Below are 17313 nucleotides of genomic sequence, written 5' to 3' on the forward strand. Positions count from 1 at the left end.
GTTAAGGAGAGGCAAGAAAGTCCTCAGGACACAAAACCCCCGGTAGGAGACTTCACAACAACAAACACCGGTCCTAGTTTTGCCCTCTGTGGGCAAGCCTCTTTATCTTCCAAAAGAAGAGCCGTTACACGTTCTCATACCCCACCCCACTAGTCACCTCTCGGGTCTAAACTCCCCTCCCCCCCGCCCTTTCTTCAATAAATTCTCAGATGGCACAGTTTCTAGTTCCTTTACCACCCTAAAGTCAGTGCAGGGGGTGGTGTCCAGAGTCAAAAGGACTTGGGGTTTGAATCTAATCTTTTCTACTTACTAGGTCTCCTTGAGCAAGTCACAGCTTCTCAAGAGCCCACCTCTTCTGTAAAATAAGGGGGTGGGACTAGGTAGTCTCTAAAGTCTCTTCCCAGACTTAGATTCTTGGGCAGAGGCTGCTAGGGTGAAGTTCTAGTCCCTCCCTATCTCCTCCAGGTGGGAGTAGTGAAGTAAACGCCATTCTACAGCAACGGGGAGTGAATACAGGTTTATTGAGCAGCATTAAGTTGAGGGATGCAGGGGCAAAAGGGAGTGGGGTGGAGCTGGCCGGGCAGGGCAGTGGCTACATGGTCAGCTCCTACAAGAAAGGGACAAAAAAGAGATATCAGGGCTGGGAGCTAGAAGGTTCGTGCAGCAGTGGTCCCTCCTTTCTCCCCCACCCCACCCCAGAACAAGCCTGAAGGGAAAAGCAGCTGCCTTCTAGACAAGGTACGCTCAACTGTCTTCAGCTCTGCCGAGCAGACAGGAAACAGCTCGCTGGGGTTAAGTGAGGAAAAAATCCTCTAAAAGGACGCACTAGGACCTTCAACTAAGGCCCTTGACATGCTGCTGCCTCTGGAAACTACTTGGCGGGAGAGGGAGGAGGGAAGCCTGGCATGAGGAAGAAGAAAAGGGGTAGAAGCTTTTGGCGCTACCCCATGGCATGAGCTCTGTACTCAGCCTCTCCTGGATCCATGCTCACCATGATGGCATTGACGATATCATTATTGTTGTGTCGCAGAGCCCGGACAGCCTTCGCTCGAGACACGTTGGCCTGAGCCATCACCAGCTCAATGTCACGCACCTCCAGGCCCGTCTCGTCCACCTAGCAAGAAGCAGGAATCAAGAGATGGCATGTGGCTAGGAGAGGCTGGGCCCCATGTCCAGACGGGGCTGCCTTGACCTCTACCCACTGGACCCCACATGACTGCCTCCCTCCCCCATGTCTTTAAGAAAGGAGAGACCCTCTAAATGGCTCTGTGGAATTCCTGAGCCCAGGGGCCCGGCCCAACCCTCCCTCACCTCCTCCTCTTCACTCTCCTCCTTGACGCTGACGCCTGGTGCAGTCTCCGTGATGATGGGTGAAGGTTCGGCTGGCACCTTAAACTTCTCTGCTGCTGCCTTGTGCACTTGCTGGGATAGGTCCTCAATCTACAGAGAACAATGAGGCGGAAGGTGTGCAAGGAAGGAGGTGAGGCAGACATCCCCATTCGCTCATAGGTAGAATATACTGCCTTTCCAGCCCAGGGACTGAGTTCCATGGCAGCCAACCTGACCCCCTTCCCCCAGTTCTGCATGAGGGTGAGTCTCCACCCCACCCCCACCAGTGTGAGTGACCCAAGCAGGCTGACCTTAGCCTCCCCAAAGACTATGTAGATGTCTGAAGCTGGACTTTTGAAGACATCAGGCTTGGAGATGACAAAGAGAATGTTTTTAGACTTCCGGATGGTGATTCGGGTGACTCCGTGGATCTGCCGCAGGCCCAGTTTTGACATGGCCTGGTGAGGAGAAGGACATGAAAAGTGAGTGTATTATCTACGTTTAAGGTGAATCAACCCCAACCCTCTCTGCCCTGAGGGAGGAGGAAGAAAACCCCTTTGTGGGGGCCAAGAAGGGCATTTGACTTGGTCAATGACCAGGAAAGAGAAGGAACTTTCTTTCCATTTTGGGATTCTTGTTTGATTTCTATGGAACATCAAGTAGCTGTTGAGTACTGTCCATCAAGGAGACACCTGCTTGGACAAGAGCCCTAGGCCAGGAGGCAACTAAAGTAGCTCCAGCCTCTCTGGTATCAGTTTCCCCATTTGGCAGAAGAGGGTTCCAAGTTCTCTGGCCTTAGGGGTTATGGGAATGCCAAGCCTGGTGGGTGAGGCGAATCCCCTCCCAGCCACCCCAGGGCCTCCAGAGCCCACCCACACTCTCTCTGCTCAGAGGCAACTCACCTTCCGAGCCTTCTTCTCGCTGCGGCTCTGCTTGGCTTTACTGACGTTCTCTTCACCACTTCCCATGGAGTGGGCCAGCTGGGCCTGTGGACAGTACAGAGCCTGAACTGGACTGATCGTGCAGGACGCACGAACAGCCCATCTTCCTGAGATCTAGGCCTACAAAATGTCAAGGGGTGGCTGGATGCAGGGCCACAGGAGGGTCAAGGAGTCCAGAGGCCAGTTCCATATCAAGTAAGGGAAGCCCCCAGGGAATAAAAGAAGGAAGCTGAGAAAAGAAACTTACCTTCATAGGGACTAGACCTACTGCCTGACTTGCTTCAGGCCTCAGACGCAAGAGTCAAATTAAGTAAGGGCCTCTAGTGTAGTGCATTATCTAGTCTGGTTGTTTTGTTTTTGTTTTTTTTTTTTTTGTGGGGAGGTTAGAGGAGAGAGAGTCAGTCCCTGTCCAGAAGGAGCTCATAGTCAGAGGCTGCAGAGTCAGAAAGCCTGGGTTTTACACTTGCTTATATTTACTAGCAAGATGCTCCAGTGTATAGAGTACTGGATCAGGAGTCTAGATGATCAGAGTTCAAATTCCGCAGCAGACACTAGTGGTGTGACCCTAGGCAAGTCACTTGACTTCTGTTTGCCTCAGTTTCCTCGACTGTAAAATGAGAGTGATAATAATAGCACCTACCTCGAAGGGTTGTTGTGAGGATCCAATATATACTATAATATAGATCCAATATATAATAATGTATGTTAAGCCTTTCTAAGCAGCTGTTCTCACTGCAATGACTTTAGGCAAACATCACAATCCCTCCAAATGGGGATAATGCCGGACAGTTGAAAACCAAAGTGCTTTGTGAACTTTAAAGCAATAAAAAAGAATTCAAGTCACCATAGTTACTCTAATCGACCTAGACAGAGAAGTGTCAGAGGGACCATCCAGAGGAATATTTCTCTGGGGTCTCTCCCCAACCCAAGTCACGGGCACAGAATGAGCCCATCCTCAAGGGGGGAGGGGGTACCTGAGGTGGTGCAGTCCGTGGGTCGGTACCGTCTGGCTCCTCCAACTCGGGGAGAGACTCCCCATTGCTCTCAGAATCATTGCGGGATGCTGGGGGGAGAGTCAGAAAGATTAAAGAAATGAATCGCTGCTTAGACGGAGTCTGGACAAGCCCCACCTACCCCTGCTCTGAGGAAGGAGGTCACCATTTCAACCTTAACGTCCTCCCCCCAGACAGGCTCTGGAGTTCAAGCCCCGGGCACAAAGAGCAGGGAGACTGCCAGCAACCCTGGAGGGCCCAGCCCAGGCTCACGGCTTGGGGGAAGGAGCGGGGTCCCACCTCAAACTGCAGAAAGAACTGGGACTCCTTTGAGGCAGGCTGAGACTGGGCACAGGATCACAAGATAGCTGAAATATGGCTTCTTGGTGTTCCAACTAGAGGAAGCCCTGATCAACTGGGAGACCTGCGGTCTAGTCCTAGCCCCGTTCCTGACTCACTTAGGTACACTGCTTTACTGGTCTGTGCCTCAGTTCACTCATCTGTTAAAGCGATAACCGTCTCTTGCCCTTTTTACCCAACATACAGAGTTGTGAGACTCACAATGGATGTGAAAGCCCTTTGAAGAATGTAATGAGAAAGGGGGTATCATTGAAGCCCCCCACTATCTCTTGCCTGGCTTGGGGCCCATGGGGCTGCAGTCCAAAGGCCACTCACCCCTGTGATTGGGGAGAGCCCCAGGGACTGGGCGCAGGGCCATGCTAGTTGTTTGATGTAGCTCCTCCACCTCTGTGCATCGTGAAGGGGGGTCTGCCTCGCTCGAGGAGCTCGACTGTGATTGCACTGAGCCCTGGAGAGGTGGACGATCCGTACCTGAGAGGTTGGCAGTGAAGGATGGAAAGGCAGGAGAGGGAATCCAGCATGAACCTCTCTCTCCACAAGAGGGCCCAACCTCAGCCTCCCTTCCCCCTTCTACCCATACCATCCCCAGCCCATTCCTGTCACACCTGCCAACAAGCCTCACCCCCAGCCCTCTTACCTTCTCTGCTCAGCCGGGGTCCTGTTGGAGGGGTTACATCTCCAGGGCTGCACTCCTCCCGCCGAGCAGCAGCAGGCCCCCCTCTAGAGTGAGTTGGGGCCCAAAGCCCTGGGCCAGGAGCAGGGCCTGGAGGCACTTGGCTGGGAGGGAGGGGCTTGGGAACCACCTGAGGCACAGAGCCCCCCAGGGGAGCCTGTCCTGCCCAGAGCCCCCTGGAGCATGGGTTTGAGATCACCTCAGGAGACCCTGCTGGGGCCTGGTCTTTGGCATAAGGGACCGCTTTTGAGGTTGGTGTTCTGGGGGATACTAGGACTTGACCCCTTGGGGAACGGTGCCGGGGAGATCCTGCTTTCCGCGTTGCTACTGTGCCCAGGTCTGATGGGCACAAGGCCGATGGGGGCATGTTCCCTGAGACAGCCCAGGCTGAAGAAGAGACTGTTCCCTCCACCCTACCCCCTTCTTGCTTCTGGGCCAAGGGAAGTGGGGGGCCCTTATTGCTTGAGGCCTCTGGGCTAGAAGAGGACTGGGGAGCTGCTGGGCTGGGCGTTAGGATAACTGGGGCAGAAGGGCTCTGGGCCTCCCTGAAGGTAGGCACAGGAGCGGCAGAACAGGGCTGTGATTTCCCTAACTTTGTGTTTGGGCCACCTGCTGGATTTGGTGACTTCTCCCTGCCCAGGGAGCTCTGAGGCAGGGTTCTCTTCTCTTCAGATGGACCACTTGGTTCTTCAAGGGAACAGTCAGTTGAGGACAAAACAGAGGAAGGAGTTCTCTCCACCAGAAGTTTGGGGTCATGAGACTTGTCAGTGCCTACGGCGGGCACAGGAGCAAAAACCAAAGTCTCTTGGGACTTGAGCAGGAAGGTGAGGTCAGACAGATCCTCTGGGAATGAGGAACCTGGCACCTCCTCTTCTGACCTGAGGAAGGATGCCTGTTCAGTATCCCCCCTCAAGTTAGCCTTTATCTGGAGGCCCTCAGGCGACCCTGGGGAACCTTCCCCTGGGGTACCATGGGACTCCTTTGCTCTGAGCACAGGCTCAAGGCCTTCACTGGGTTCTGGGATTCCATCAGTGGATAAAGCCGCCTCAGCTGGCTCCTCTGGGCACTTTTCCTCCAGATTAAATTCAACCTCTCCCAGTAACTCCTTCCCCAGGACATCTGTTTGTTCCAGACTAGGTCCAGAACTGGGCCCTGGAGCTCCAATCTCCTTAGAGGATCGGATAGCATCCAGTGACCCTGACACAAAATCCATCTCTGTGGGAGAGACCAAGTGCTGTTCTGAGCTCTCATTCTCACCAACAGGGCCCTCATTTTCCAAATTTGGTTCATCTTCCAGATGGCATGGATGCCACTGAAGGGAACACTCCAGGGAGACAGAGGGACACCGTTCCCCACTGACATCCCTTGACAGAGCATCCTCAGAGCCTTTGGAAATGACTACGTAACTTTGCTCATCCACAGGGTTCAAGCCTTCATCCTTACCAACTAGCCCCTCCTGCCCCTCCATATCTTGGTCTTGGCCACATGCCAGCTCCCAAGCCTCAGGCAGAGCTTCTCTCTGGAGGGACAATGGTTCAGCTTCCTCATCTGTATTGGAACAGGCGACAAGGCCCTCCCTTGAGTCCAGTCCTTCAGCCGGAGATGGCTCTTCTTCGTTCTGGGGGCACTCTTGTTTCTCTCCCTCTCCCTCCTCCTGCCCCATGTCAGGGAGGGTCTCTGGTGTTACTTGGGTCCTGTCAGCCTGACACATCTCCATGGCAATAGTCTCCAGGCCTAATGTGAAGCCCATTTCTTCTTGCAGAGTCTGAGAGGTCATTGCTGCAGCAATAGGTTCTGGGCTTACTTCTTGTAATGGCTGAGATGTCACAGCACTGGGTTCTAGATCTACTTCTTGTAGGATCTGAGGGGTCACTGCCATAGCAATGGGGCCTGGGTCTGTTTCTTGTACTGTCTGAGATTTCAGGGCAATGGGTTGTAGGCCTACTGCTTCTTGTGTGGTCTGAGATGTCTTCATGGCAATGGGTTCTAGACTTGCTGCTTCTTGTAGGGTCTGAGATGTCTTCATGGCAATGGGTTCTAAGCCTACTATTTCTTGTAGGGCCTGAGATGTCTTCATGGCAATGGGTTCTAAGCCTACTATTTCTTTTAGGATATGAGATGTCTTCATAGCAATGGTTTCTAGGTCTGTTTCTTGTAGGGCCTGAGATGTCTTCATGGCAATGGGTTCGAGGCCTGCTGCTTCTTGTAGGGTCTGGGATGTCTTCATGGCAATGGGTTCTAGACTTGCTGCTTCTTGTAGGGTCTGGGATGTCTTCATGGCGATGGGTTCTAGGCCTGCTGCTTCTTGTAGGGTCTGGGATGTCTTCATGGCGATGGGTTCTAGGCCTGCTGCTTCTGGTAGGGTCTGGGATGTGTTCATGGCGATGGGTTCTAGGCCTGCTGCTTCTGGTAGGGCCTGGGATGTCTTCATGGCGATGGGTTCGAGGCCTGCTGCTTCTTGTAGGGTCTGGGATGTCTTCATGGCGATGGGTTCTAGACTTGCTGCTTCTTGTAGGGTCTGGGATGTCTTCATGGCGATGGGTTCTAGACTTGCTGCTTCTTGTAGGGTCTGGGATGTCTTCATGGCAATGGGTTCGAGGCCTGCTGCTTCTGATAGGGTCTGGGATGTGTTCATGGCGATGGGTTCTAGACTTGCTGCTTCCTGTAGGGTCTGGGATGTCTTCATGGCGATAGGTTCGAGGCCTGCTTCTTCTTGTAGGGTCTGGGATGTCATGGCGACGGGTTCTAGGCCTGCTGCTTCTGGTAGGGTCTGGGATGTGTTCATGGCGATGGGTTCGAGGCCTGCTGCTTCTGGTAGGGCCTGGGATGTCTTCATGGTGATGGGTTCTAGGCCTGCTGCTTCTGGTAGGGTCTGGGATGTGTTCATGGCGATGGGTTCGAGGCCTGCTTCTTCTTGTAGGGTCTGGGATGTCATGGCGATGGGTTCTAGGCCTGCTGCTTCTGGTAGGGTCTGGGATGTGTTCATGGCGATGGGTTCTAGGACTGCTGCTTCTGGTAGGGCCTGGGATGTTTTCATGGCGATGGGTTCTAGGACTGCTGCTTCTGGTAGGGCCTGGGATGTTTTCATGGCGATGGGTTCGAGACCTGCTTCTTCTTGTAGGGCCTGGGATGTCTTCATGGCGATGGGTTCGAGGCCTGCTTCTTCTTGTAGGGCCTGGGATGTCTTCATGGCGATGGGTTCGAGGCCTGCTTCTTCTTGTAGGGCCTGGGATGTCTTCATGGCGATGGGTTCGAGGCCTGCTGCTTCTTGTAGGGCCTGGGATGTCTTCATGGCGATGGGTTCGAGGCCTGCTTCTTCTTGTAGGGCCTGGGATGTCTTCATGGCGATGGGTTCGAGGCCTGCTTCTTCTTGTAGGGCCTGGGATGTTTTCATGGCGATGGGTTCTAAGCCTACTATTTCTTTTAGGGTATGAGATGTCTTCATGGCGATGGGTTCGAGGCCTGCTGCTTCTGGTAGGGCCTGGGATGTTTTCATGGCGATGGGTTCTAGGACTGCTGCTTCTGGTAGGGCCTGGGATGTTTTCATGGCGATGGGTTCGAGACCTGCTTCTTCTTGTAGGGCCTGGGATGTCTTCATGGCGATGGGTTCGAGGCCTGCTTCTTCTCGTAGGGCCTGGGATGTCTTCATGGCGATGGGTTCGAGGCCTGCTTCTTCTTGTAGGGCCTGGGATGTTTTCATGGCAATGGGTTCGAGGCCTGCTTCTTCATGTAGGGCCTGGGATGTTTTCATGGCGATGGGTTCTAAGCCTACTATTTCTTTTAGGGTATGAGATGTCTTCATGGCGATGGGTTCGAGGCCTGCTTCTTCTTGTAGGGCCTGAGATGTCTTCATGGCGATGGGTTTGAGGCCTGCTTCTTCTTGTAGGGCCTGGGATGTTTTCATGGCGATGGGTTCTAAGCCTACTATTTCTTTTAGGGTATGAGATGTCTTCATGGCGATGGGTTCGAGGCCTGCTTCTTCTTGTAGGGCCTGAGATGTCTTCATGGCGATGGGTTTGAGGCCTGCTTCTTCTTGTAGGGCCTGGGATGTCTTCATGGCGATGGGTTCGAGGTCTGCTTCTTCTTGTAGGGCCTGGGATGTTTTCATGGCGATGGGTTCTAAGCCTACTATTTCTTTTAGGGTATGAGATGTCTTCACAGCAATGGTTTCTAGGTCTGTTTCTTGTAGGGCCTGAGATGTCTTCATGGCAACGGGTTCTAGATCTGCTGCTTCTTGTAGGGTCTCTGATATCTTCGTGGCAATGGTTTCTATACCTGCTGCTTCTTGTAGGGCCTGCAGTGTCTTTGTGGCAATGGGTTCTAGGCCTGCTGCTTCTTGTAGGGCCTGAGATGCTGTCATGGTGATGGGTTCTAGATCTGCTGCTTCTTGTAGGGTCTGGGATGTCTTCGTGGCCATGGGTTCTAGATCTGGTGCTTCTTGTATGGCCTGAGATGGCTTCATGGAAATGGGTTCTAGCCTTGCAGTTTCTTGTAGGGTCTGAGGGGACACTAACACAGCAATGGGTTCTAGATCTGCTGTTTCCTGTAGGGCCTGGGATGTCTCTGTGGCAATGGGTTCTGGATTTACTGCTTCTTGTATGGCCTGAGATGTCTTTGTGGAAATGGGTTCTAGGCTTGCTGTTTCTTGGAGGGTCTGAGAGGTCACTGACATAGCACTGGGTTCTAGGTCTGCTGCTTCTTGTAGGGCCTGGGATGTTGTCACTGCAATGGGCTCTAGATCCGTTTCTTGGAGGGACTGAGGGGTCGATGCCATGGCAGCAGGCTCCACCCCTAAATTGAGCCCTGCGCACTGGGCTGGGAGCTGTGCAGATACTACTTCCTCCTCCTTCTCAGCTAAGCTATCCCCAGACTCTGGGGACCTGAGCCAGAGAGGGAGCGGAGGCTGGGCATGGGGCTCTTCACTGTAGAGCCTCTCATCCTCCTCCCCAGCATAAGAAACTGAATCAGAGTCCGAAGAGGCAGGTGAAGTGTCATCTCGGAAGGCAAAGGCCTCATCCACACCCTCGTTGATGGACGTCTCTGACAGGGACTGCAAGAAGGAGGCTGAGGTGCTGTCATCCTCACCTTCACTATCTCTGCTCGGAGCTTCCTCCTGGGGCAACAGCATGATTTCCACAGCGTCGGCCTCAAAGATCAGACTGCCTCTGAAAGGTAGCAAGGTGGCCGGGATCATCGGCTCGCTCCCGGGAAAGACAACATCCGGGAAGGAATCCCCCCTTCCCCCTGGGCTCCAGGAGGAGCCACTGTCCCCAGAGAGGCTCGACTCCGAGGAGAGATGGTCCCGAGACCCTGCAGGCAGGAGCTCCGTGTCATCCGAGTCAGAGGCCCCGCCAAGAGGACTCTCTTGGCCGCCTTCCTCATTGGAGCAGAGAGGGGAGAAGTCCCCATTCTCAGGAGAGTCCAGTCCCTCAGTCTCCATTAGCAGGTTGGGGGAGCATGATGGGGATGTGCTAAAGCTGCTGGAAGAGGCCCAGCTGCCTCCCTCTGCAGTGATGTAGGAGCCAGAGGGGGATGTGGGTGGTGAACAGAGGATATCAACCTCAGTGTCACTGGGTTCCTCACTCAGGCAGAGAGAGTGGGAGAACAGATAGGAACAGGCCACCTTGGTGGGGGTGGAAGGAGCTGTGAAGTAAGGGTCTGGGTCCAGGCGGGGGGAAGGCACAGGGAGGTCACCCTGAGAGAGCAGCTCGGGGGGTGGGCTGGGGCCAGCCCGCCTGCCCTCCAAGTCCCTGAGCTCTGAATCTGTCACTGTCAGGGGTTCTGCTGCCTGGGGCTCCTTGGGCAGCTCTGTGATGGTCTGCTGGGGCCCACCACTGCTTGTTTCTTCACCCATCACAACCCGAGGCTCCAAACTCTCCAGGATGAGGGGTTCCTCGGGGAGTCCTTTTTGGGGTTCCACCACAGGGCTGCACTCTCCCAAGGCAGTTCGACTAGAACTGGCGCTGCCCACTCCAGCATCCGAGCTGGCCCCTTCTGGCTGCGGCCGGTCGCCGTGCTTGGCGGGTAGGAAGGCTAAGGGGACAGAGGCTGGCCCTGGAGTCAGGTCTCCCCGAATGGACAAGTCCTCAGGCGTGGGCAGATCCCCACTGGGCGTAGAAGCAGCTGCATCATGGGGTTCAACTGTGGAAAAGATAAGAGAGATGAGGAACGTGTAGGACCTTGGACAAATACCTTGGTAAGATGAGGATAACATTTCTAGAAGGATCGACAACAGTAACTCTGGTTCTGTGGTACTTTACATGTGCATCCGTCAGCACGGCTATGGTAAAGGAGGTAGTGCCTTGTCAAATAGCAAACATTCACACAGCATCCTAAGGTTCTCCCATTCGATCCTCACAACAGCCTTGGCAGGCAGGTGCTATCATCCCCATTCTACACATTAGGAAGCAGAGAAAGGTTCTATAACTTCTTTAGAGTCACACAGATAGTGTCTGAGGCTACATTTGAACTCAGATCTTTTCTGACTCCGAGTCTAGCACTGTACCCATTTTATGGATGAAGAAACCGAGTGTCAGAGAGTTAAGTGATTGCCTACGGAAACGGCTGGCTGAATCAGGGCTCAAACGCTGGTTTTCCAAGGCGTAGTGGACAGATTCCAAGGTTATTTCCAATAACTATTATATATTCCAATGATCCTGTTATTTCCCAGTTACATCTATTACTGTGGATACAGAAAAGTGTTGTGAAATGGATTTTGAATGCATTGCACCAATGCTGGGTCTTATGGAACTAATAAAGTTCAAGGCCACAGTCCCAAGGTAAGGGATCAGATTGTTAAGGTTCTGGTCCTTCTCTCCCTCCATGCTAACTGCCAGGGTCTGTCTGCCTCCCTCAGCAGTCCACAGGCCAGAGGGCCTAGCCAGGGAGAGCAGAGAAAGGAAAGGGGGAGAGTAGATCTGTTGGCCTAGCCAGGGGTAGGGAACCTTCTAGGTCCTCTGAGTCCAAGTTTTACAGAACAAATCCTTTTAATAAGGGGATTTGTTCTGTGAAGTTTGCATTCAGTCAAAGGGCTGCACTTGAGGACCTAGAGGGCTACATGGTACCTCGAGGCTGAAGGTTCCCCACCCCTGGGCCATTAGATTAACTTCAAGAATGAGAGACTAGAAAGAACACTGGCTTGTTGGTGGGGAGACCTGGATTCTAATCCTGCTTCTGCCACCTATCTGACTGCATGACCTTGGGTAAGTCCCTTATCATCTCTAGGTGTCAGCCTCCTCCTTGGTAAAAGTAAGGCATTTGGCACTGGAAGCTCACAAAAGCCCCCTTCCTATTTTGGAATTTCCTAGGATCCCATTTGAATGTGATCTGACCTAAACAGATGAGGTCTGTGCTCTGACCCCTGAAGACCTAAGGGCTACTCTGAGGCCAGAAGGGAGGCCTTCATTCTAGACCAGACCTGCCACTGTGGCTCCATCCATTTAAAAAAAAAATGCCCAAGCTCCCGTCTCAAATAACAGCTGCAATCTCTCCGTTCTTCCCCTTCCCCCATGCCCAAGTACCTATTTCTCCAAGCCCAGCTAGAAAGGGAGGCAGGGGGGCACAACCTCATTGGGCTTCACAAGTTGGCCCCCACAACTGTCTCGTCTTCTTTCTCCCTCCCACTTTCCCAGTCTCCGGAGCCCCTGGACAAGGACCTGGGGGGAGGGGAAAGAAACGGTGGCCAGATCTTGGAATCTCCCTCTACCCTCAGGAAAGGTTACGAACAATAAGAGGCTTCTCCCTTGGTCAGACACCAATTGAGAGCGGAGGAAGAGGCCCAGGGCCCCCTCCTCTTCCTCTTCCCCTCCCCTCCCCCACATGAAGCATCTGCTTTATTGTAACCTCACGGAGTCCAGAATCTTACAGTCTCAGAGTTGGAGGAGGGAGGGACCTTAGAGATCATTTAGGTTCACAGGGCCCTAAATGAAGAACTTTTGGAAAGGGATCTTAGAGGTCGTCTAGTCCAACCCCCTCATTTTACAAGATGAGGATTTACAAGATTAGGCCCGCTAAAACAAAGTGACCCGTCAGGATCACCCCAGTTTAGTGAGAAGCCGAATTTGAACTTGGCTCTTTCCACTACACTACATCCCTCCCATCTAGAAGGGTTGTGTATTAGCTATACTTATTTTAAAGATGGGTAAAAGGTCTTCTACCTCACTGCTGTCTCAGACTCCAGTTCCCACTGGAGTTAAATCTGAATGGAGCGTCTATCCTGTAAGCTCCTTGAGGGAAGGAACAATTTCTATTATTTGTCTTTCTCAGCACCAAACACAACAGCTTACACACAGTGGGCAATTTAAAAAAATGATCGTTGAATTGAAGCGAATTGACCAAACTACTGGCTGGTGGGGAAGCTATTGTCACCCCAGGGACCAGGCTGCAACTGGAAGATGGAGGGAAGCCTGATGCATCTCAGCATGAGATGGCCAGCTGAGGGCCCTGACTCAGCATTCTGCCTCCGCTGGAAGGCCAGCCCCACATCTAAGCACGGGCCCCAGGAGAGATGCCTCACCTTCCCAGCTGGAGGAGGAATCAATCAGAGAGAGACAAGCAAGAGGTGGGGATTGGGAGACTCCAGCAAAAGCATCCATATGGCCCTAGCCACAAGGTGTTAGCTAGGCTGTCCTGAGGCATGAGAAGCCCACTCAGCTCACGGGTTTGCCCCGTAGCCCTAGACTGAGGCAGAAAGACCAGGGTTAGAATCTAGGAATTCTATCTGAGAAGGACTTCTGATGTACCAAAAAGCATAAGCACAGTGGGGTAAGGCCTTTCTGAATTACTAAGGTGCATGTAAACACCACATGAAAACATGGTGCAACGAGCTGGACCTGGAGCCTGGAAAGGTCTAGGTACCAGCCAAGTGGAACATCATCCCACTCAACCTCTGAACCTCAGTTTCTCATCTGTTAAAAAACCAAAAACAATGAAAGGGTTGGACTAGCCAGCTTGAAGTCCTCTTCAGCTCTAGTCCTATTGTCCTGGAGAGAATAACACCTTTAGTACTTAAGCCTCACCCTTGTTCCAACTCTACAGAACATAAACATATCTGTTATTATAGTAGCCTGTGTGCACTCTGACTCTACTGCTAAGACCCGGGTCAAAACTCAAGCTCTTGACGATGGTCTCAAACCAATAGTTTATTTCATTCTCTCCTTTTTGGAGCTTGGCAAATTTATTTTTTTTTAAATCAGTGAAACACAAAATACAAGAATAAACAAGCCCTTCCCCAATTCTAAGTAATGCCATTTGGGGGTGTTACAGTCCCTAAGAAAAACAGGAACCATCCATTGAAGGAACCATTGGTTTGAAAACGAATGATCGTAGATTGCTTCAGCCATGCATTTTAAGGTGCCCAGAGAGCAGAAAACTAGCTCGTGTTTCTACAACAGGTGTTCTATATCTATTATTCCCCAACAACCCTGGGAGATAGGTTAAGTAGAGTGACCTCCCATTTTAGGGTTGAGGAAACTGGGTTCAAAGGCCAGCAAGCTAGAAAGTGGCCAGCCCCAACCCCCAAATCCATCACTTCCTGCTAACCAGGCTGAATCGGGAGCCATCTGCAAAGAAGTGTGGACCACCTAGTATGTATGTGCCCAGGAAATGGGCACATCAGACAGAATTCGGGAGAGCCTGCTTTGAGTGGAAGAGAGGCAATGTTTGGGGAGGCAGGAACATGCTAGAGAGGGTGTATAAACCATCAGGACAGCTACCACAGAGTCCTAACTTGAGAGCCTAGCTGTTCCTTGTTTGTTCTGTCCAGACTTTTAAGACCACAGGGCCATCCTATCACTATAGTCCTAATAGTCTCTGTACCATATCGGACACTTCAGCCACCTGTCTATTGCCCCACCCCAGGATGGAAGAAGTGGGGTTCTGACGGCTACATGCAAGAGCTCAAACTGCCACGACAAAGGTGCCTACCCTACACCACAACTCCTTATCTCAGGCCACACTTGAGGCAAGGGAGGTAGGGAAGAGACAAAAACTCAGGTCCTTGTGGGCCAAAACAAGGTAAAACTGTTTAATAGCCTCAGTTTATAAAACAAGTAGGTATGACTGCATGCTCTCTAAATTTCCTTTCAACTTTCACAGCTTGACAGCCACAGGAAAAACTCCCACTAAATTTGTGGTAAGATGCTCAGGGTTCAAATCCCAATGACAGAACGAATGAGCTCACATAACTTGGGATTCACTGGTTGTAAAATGTGGCTAAGAGTACTTACATTACTGATCTCACAACCAATACTGTGATAAAATAAAGGCTCAACACGTAGCCCGTGGTTATTCTGCGATACCATAGGCTTCCCTACCACCCCCATCCCCAACCTGTAATCCCCATCTCTGCACTGCTTTTAGGAAAGGGAGGGTCATCAAAGCAAAGCCCCCAGTGGTGGGATAGGAGAGGGAGAGGGAGATATCCAAGAACCTGAGGGCTTCCCAAATAAATTGGGTATCCCCACTCCCCCAGGAAACAAGGTACCTAGGCAGACACCCTGCAGGTGGGAGGGGGGATCACCTCAGCAGGAAGAGGCACCCTTCAGAGAACAAACTCCTTCACTCCCAAGGTACTAGGAACTTCACCTCCATAAACTTCACCTCCAGCAAACCCAATCCATTTTCAGGCCCTGGGGTGGTTCCACCCTTAGCTACCCAGAAGGCTGCCCCACCCTCAGCCCAGGCTGGGAAACTCACCCATCAACTGCATCTGGTAGTGGGGAGCAGTCATCCTGAGAGGAGGTTAAGGGGAGGGAGGGGTCCTCACCTTGGGATTAGCCTTAGCTTCCACTTATATGAGAAGCAGCTGAGGGGGACCAGAGAGGAATGGGAAGATTAGATTTCTTACTGTGACTGAGAAAACCGCTGATACTGAGCTTGAGGCAGAGCCCGGAGAGACAGATAGAGAGCTAAGAACTTAAGAGTCCCCAGTGACCTAGGGGTGGGACTAATTCCAAGCACCTGGAAGCCTCCAGCCTTGCCCCAAAGGATCTTGGGAGTGGGTGTGGCTGATGGATGAACTTTATGTAAGCAAGGATGGAGGGTCCCTGCCTTAGGAGGATCTAGGTCTCTCTTCTCTTTGGAAACAGGAAGGTCATTGGCCAGTTGTATAGGGGAATCCACCTCTCTTCGTTTGCTCCCAAATAGCTGATCCCCTAGCCCAGAGATAGTTTGCTCTGTCCCCTGGAGGTGGGCTGGCTGGTTGGAGTTAAGAGGCTGCTTTTTTCCTTTGGGTAAAATCCCCTCTCTGCCCAGGGCTTTGTGCCCTGAGAAGTCATTGTGTGTATGGGGAGGGGTCTCATTCCCCCAGGAGAGGGAGAGAGTGCCGTGATGGAGCAGAAGGCTCAAGGTTCAACTCCAATTCTGGCACTTGGTACTCGTGGGACCCTGAGCACCCAATGCCCTCTGAATCTTCAGCTTCTCATCCTAAACTGGTGATAATAATCCACATGACCCCTCTCACAGGGATGTTGTGAGGCTCAAGCAAGACAATGGACTGAAAGCATTTTGTAAATGATGTGGATGCCAGCTGCTGTCATTAGGATGGGTTCTGGGAGGCCGATGTGGGGAACCAGCCTACAGGCGTGAGGGACCCACATAAGTGAGAGGGGGGAAAGGGGAAACTAGGGGGGGTCTCGGAGAAGGCAGGAAGCCTAACTGGTGGGTAGGAGGGGAGGTAGAAATGAGAATTGTTGGTCTCTTGAAACCCCGGATAGGGCTGGAGGTGGGCTGTAGAATCTCCTGATGCAGCTGCCACCTGCCTTTTCAATCTCTTTTCTATGGGATTTGAGGAAGCAAGGTGGTGTATTGATAGAGCATTATCAGACCTGAGTTCAAATCCTCCCTCAGACCATATCACTCTGGGTAAACGACTTAACCTTTCTCAGCCTCAGTATTCTCATCAGTTAAGTAGGTCTGATGAGAACACTTAACTCACAGGGTTGTAGAGAGAAGGAGATGAGATAGTATATGAAAAATGCTAATGTAAATGCTGGCTGGCTAGCTCTTCCTTCGAGGTGGCTAATAGAGTAACCATTTCCCAAACTGGGAGAACTATACCCTATTCCTGACAAAGCATGTGGTTTCACTGGGAGCTGAGGGCTCCATCAGCCAGGTACTAGACTTAAGCTGGCTATACCTATTCAAAAGGGGTCACAAGAGTGGGAGTCTGTTTCTTCCTGAATCACCTACGATTTGAGTTAGGGGAGGAAGGGATTTGAGTATGCTGAGGTGAGATTTCCCAGGGTGTCCATAAGCACTTTCCAGTACCTCTCTTTTCCTCTCTTGTCTCCCTCCTCTCCCATCAGCTACAAGCACTTTGAGGAAAAATCCAATTGCTGCCAGTTGGCCCAGGGAGCGAAAGTATCTCAGTGGGGTGGGGTTAGTACTGACTGGTCCGGAATGGACAACCACTGGACATGTGGGTAAGCTCCTGTTCCGAGCTACCCTCATCAATTTCTGCCCCACCCCCACCCCAGTTCTTTAAAGGCACTGTAGCTTGACCCTCTAGGCAAGACCTTCTGGCCCCCCCGGACGTTCGATCATTCTTTACTAAGAATCAATACTCCAAAGCCTTTCTTAGTATATCTTTCTTCCTTAAGGTGGGTTTCCTTTGCATCCCCACATCGCTTCAAGGCCCACTCTTCCTTCTCTCCATCTCTCCTGTCTGTCTCCTCCAGCTCAGTCCTTTCTCCAGTCATCTCTGTGCCCTCAAACTTTGTCTCCACACTCAGGACCTTCATGGTTGTCTCTGCCCCAGCCTCTGTTCCTCGGGCTGAGGATATCTCCCTCCTATCCCCGGGGGAGCAGCTCCATGTGTTTAGGTCATCTGAACACATTTGTAGGGAGCTCTGGGAATGCCTGTCCTTAAACGGGCAAAGTAAGCTGTTCTCTAACCTTCTCAGTTTGTGATATTCTTCTCTCTTTCCCAAAACAAAACAAAGGCAGGAGCCAATGAGCCAGGAAACTACAAACCCAGCTGGGCCTAGGACTCATAAGGTTCAACATGGGCCATTTTGGG

General features: G+C 52.0%; 1 protein-coding gene across 1 annotated transcript; it reads right to left on the reverse strand.

The window, feature by feature from the left end:
- Positions 1-502: 502 nt before the first annotated feature.
- On the reverse strand, positions 503-17035 carry NACAD (NAC alpha domain containing). The gene is made up of 9 exons (XM_036739636.1): positions 16918-17035; positions 4260-10436; positions 3938-4093; positions 3245-3333; positions 2232-2315; positions 1641-1787; positions 1312-1440; positions 992-1114; positions 503-607 (listed from the first exon to the last, which is right to left on the reverse strand). The coding sequence occupies exons 1-9, from the start codon at positions 17033-17035 to the stop codon at positions 593-595; spliced, it is 7038 nt and encodes a 2345-aa protein (XP_036595531.1). The 3' UTR covers positions 503-592.
- Positions 17036-17313: the final 278 nt, after the last annotated feature.

This window comes from Trichosurus vulpecula, chromosome 9, assembly GCF_011100635.1.
Source record: "Trichosurus vulpecula isolate mTriVul1 chromosome 9, mTriVul1.pri, whole genome shotgun sequence".
Lineage (NCBI taxonomy): Eukaryota > Metazoa > Chordata > Mammalia > Diprotodontia > Phalangeridae > Trichosurus > Trichosurus vulpecula.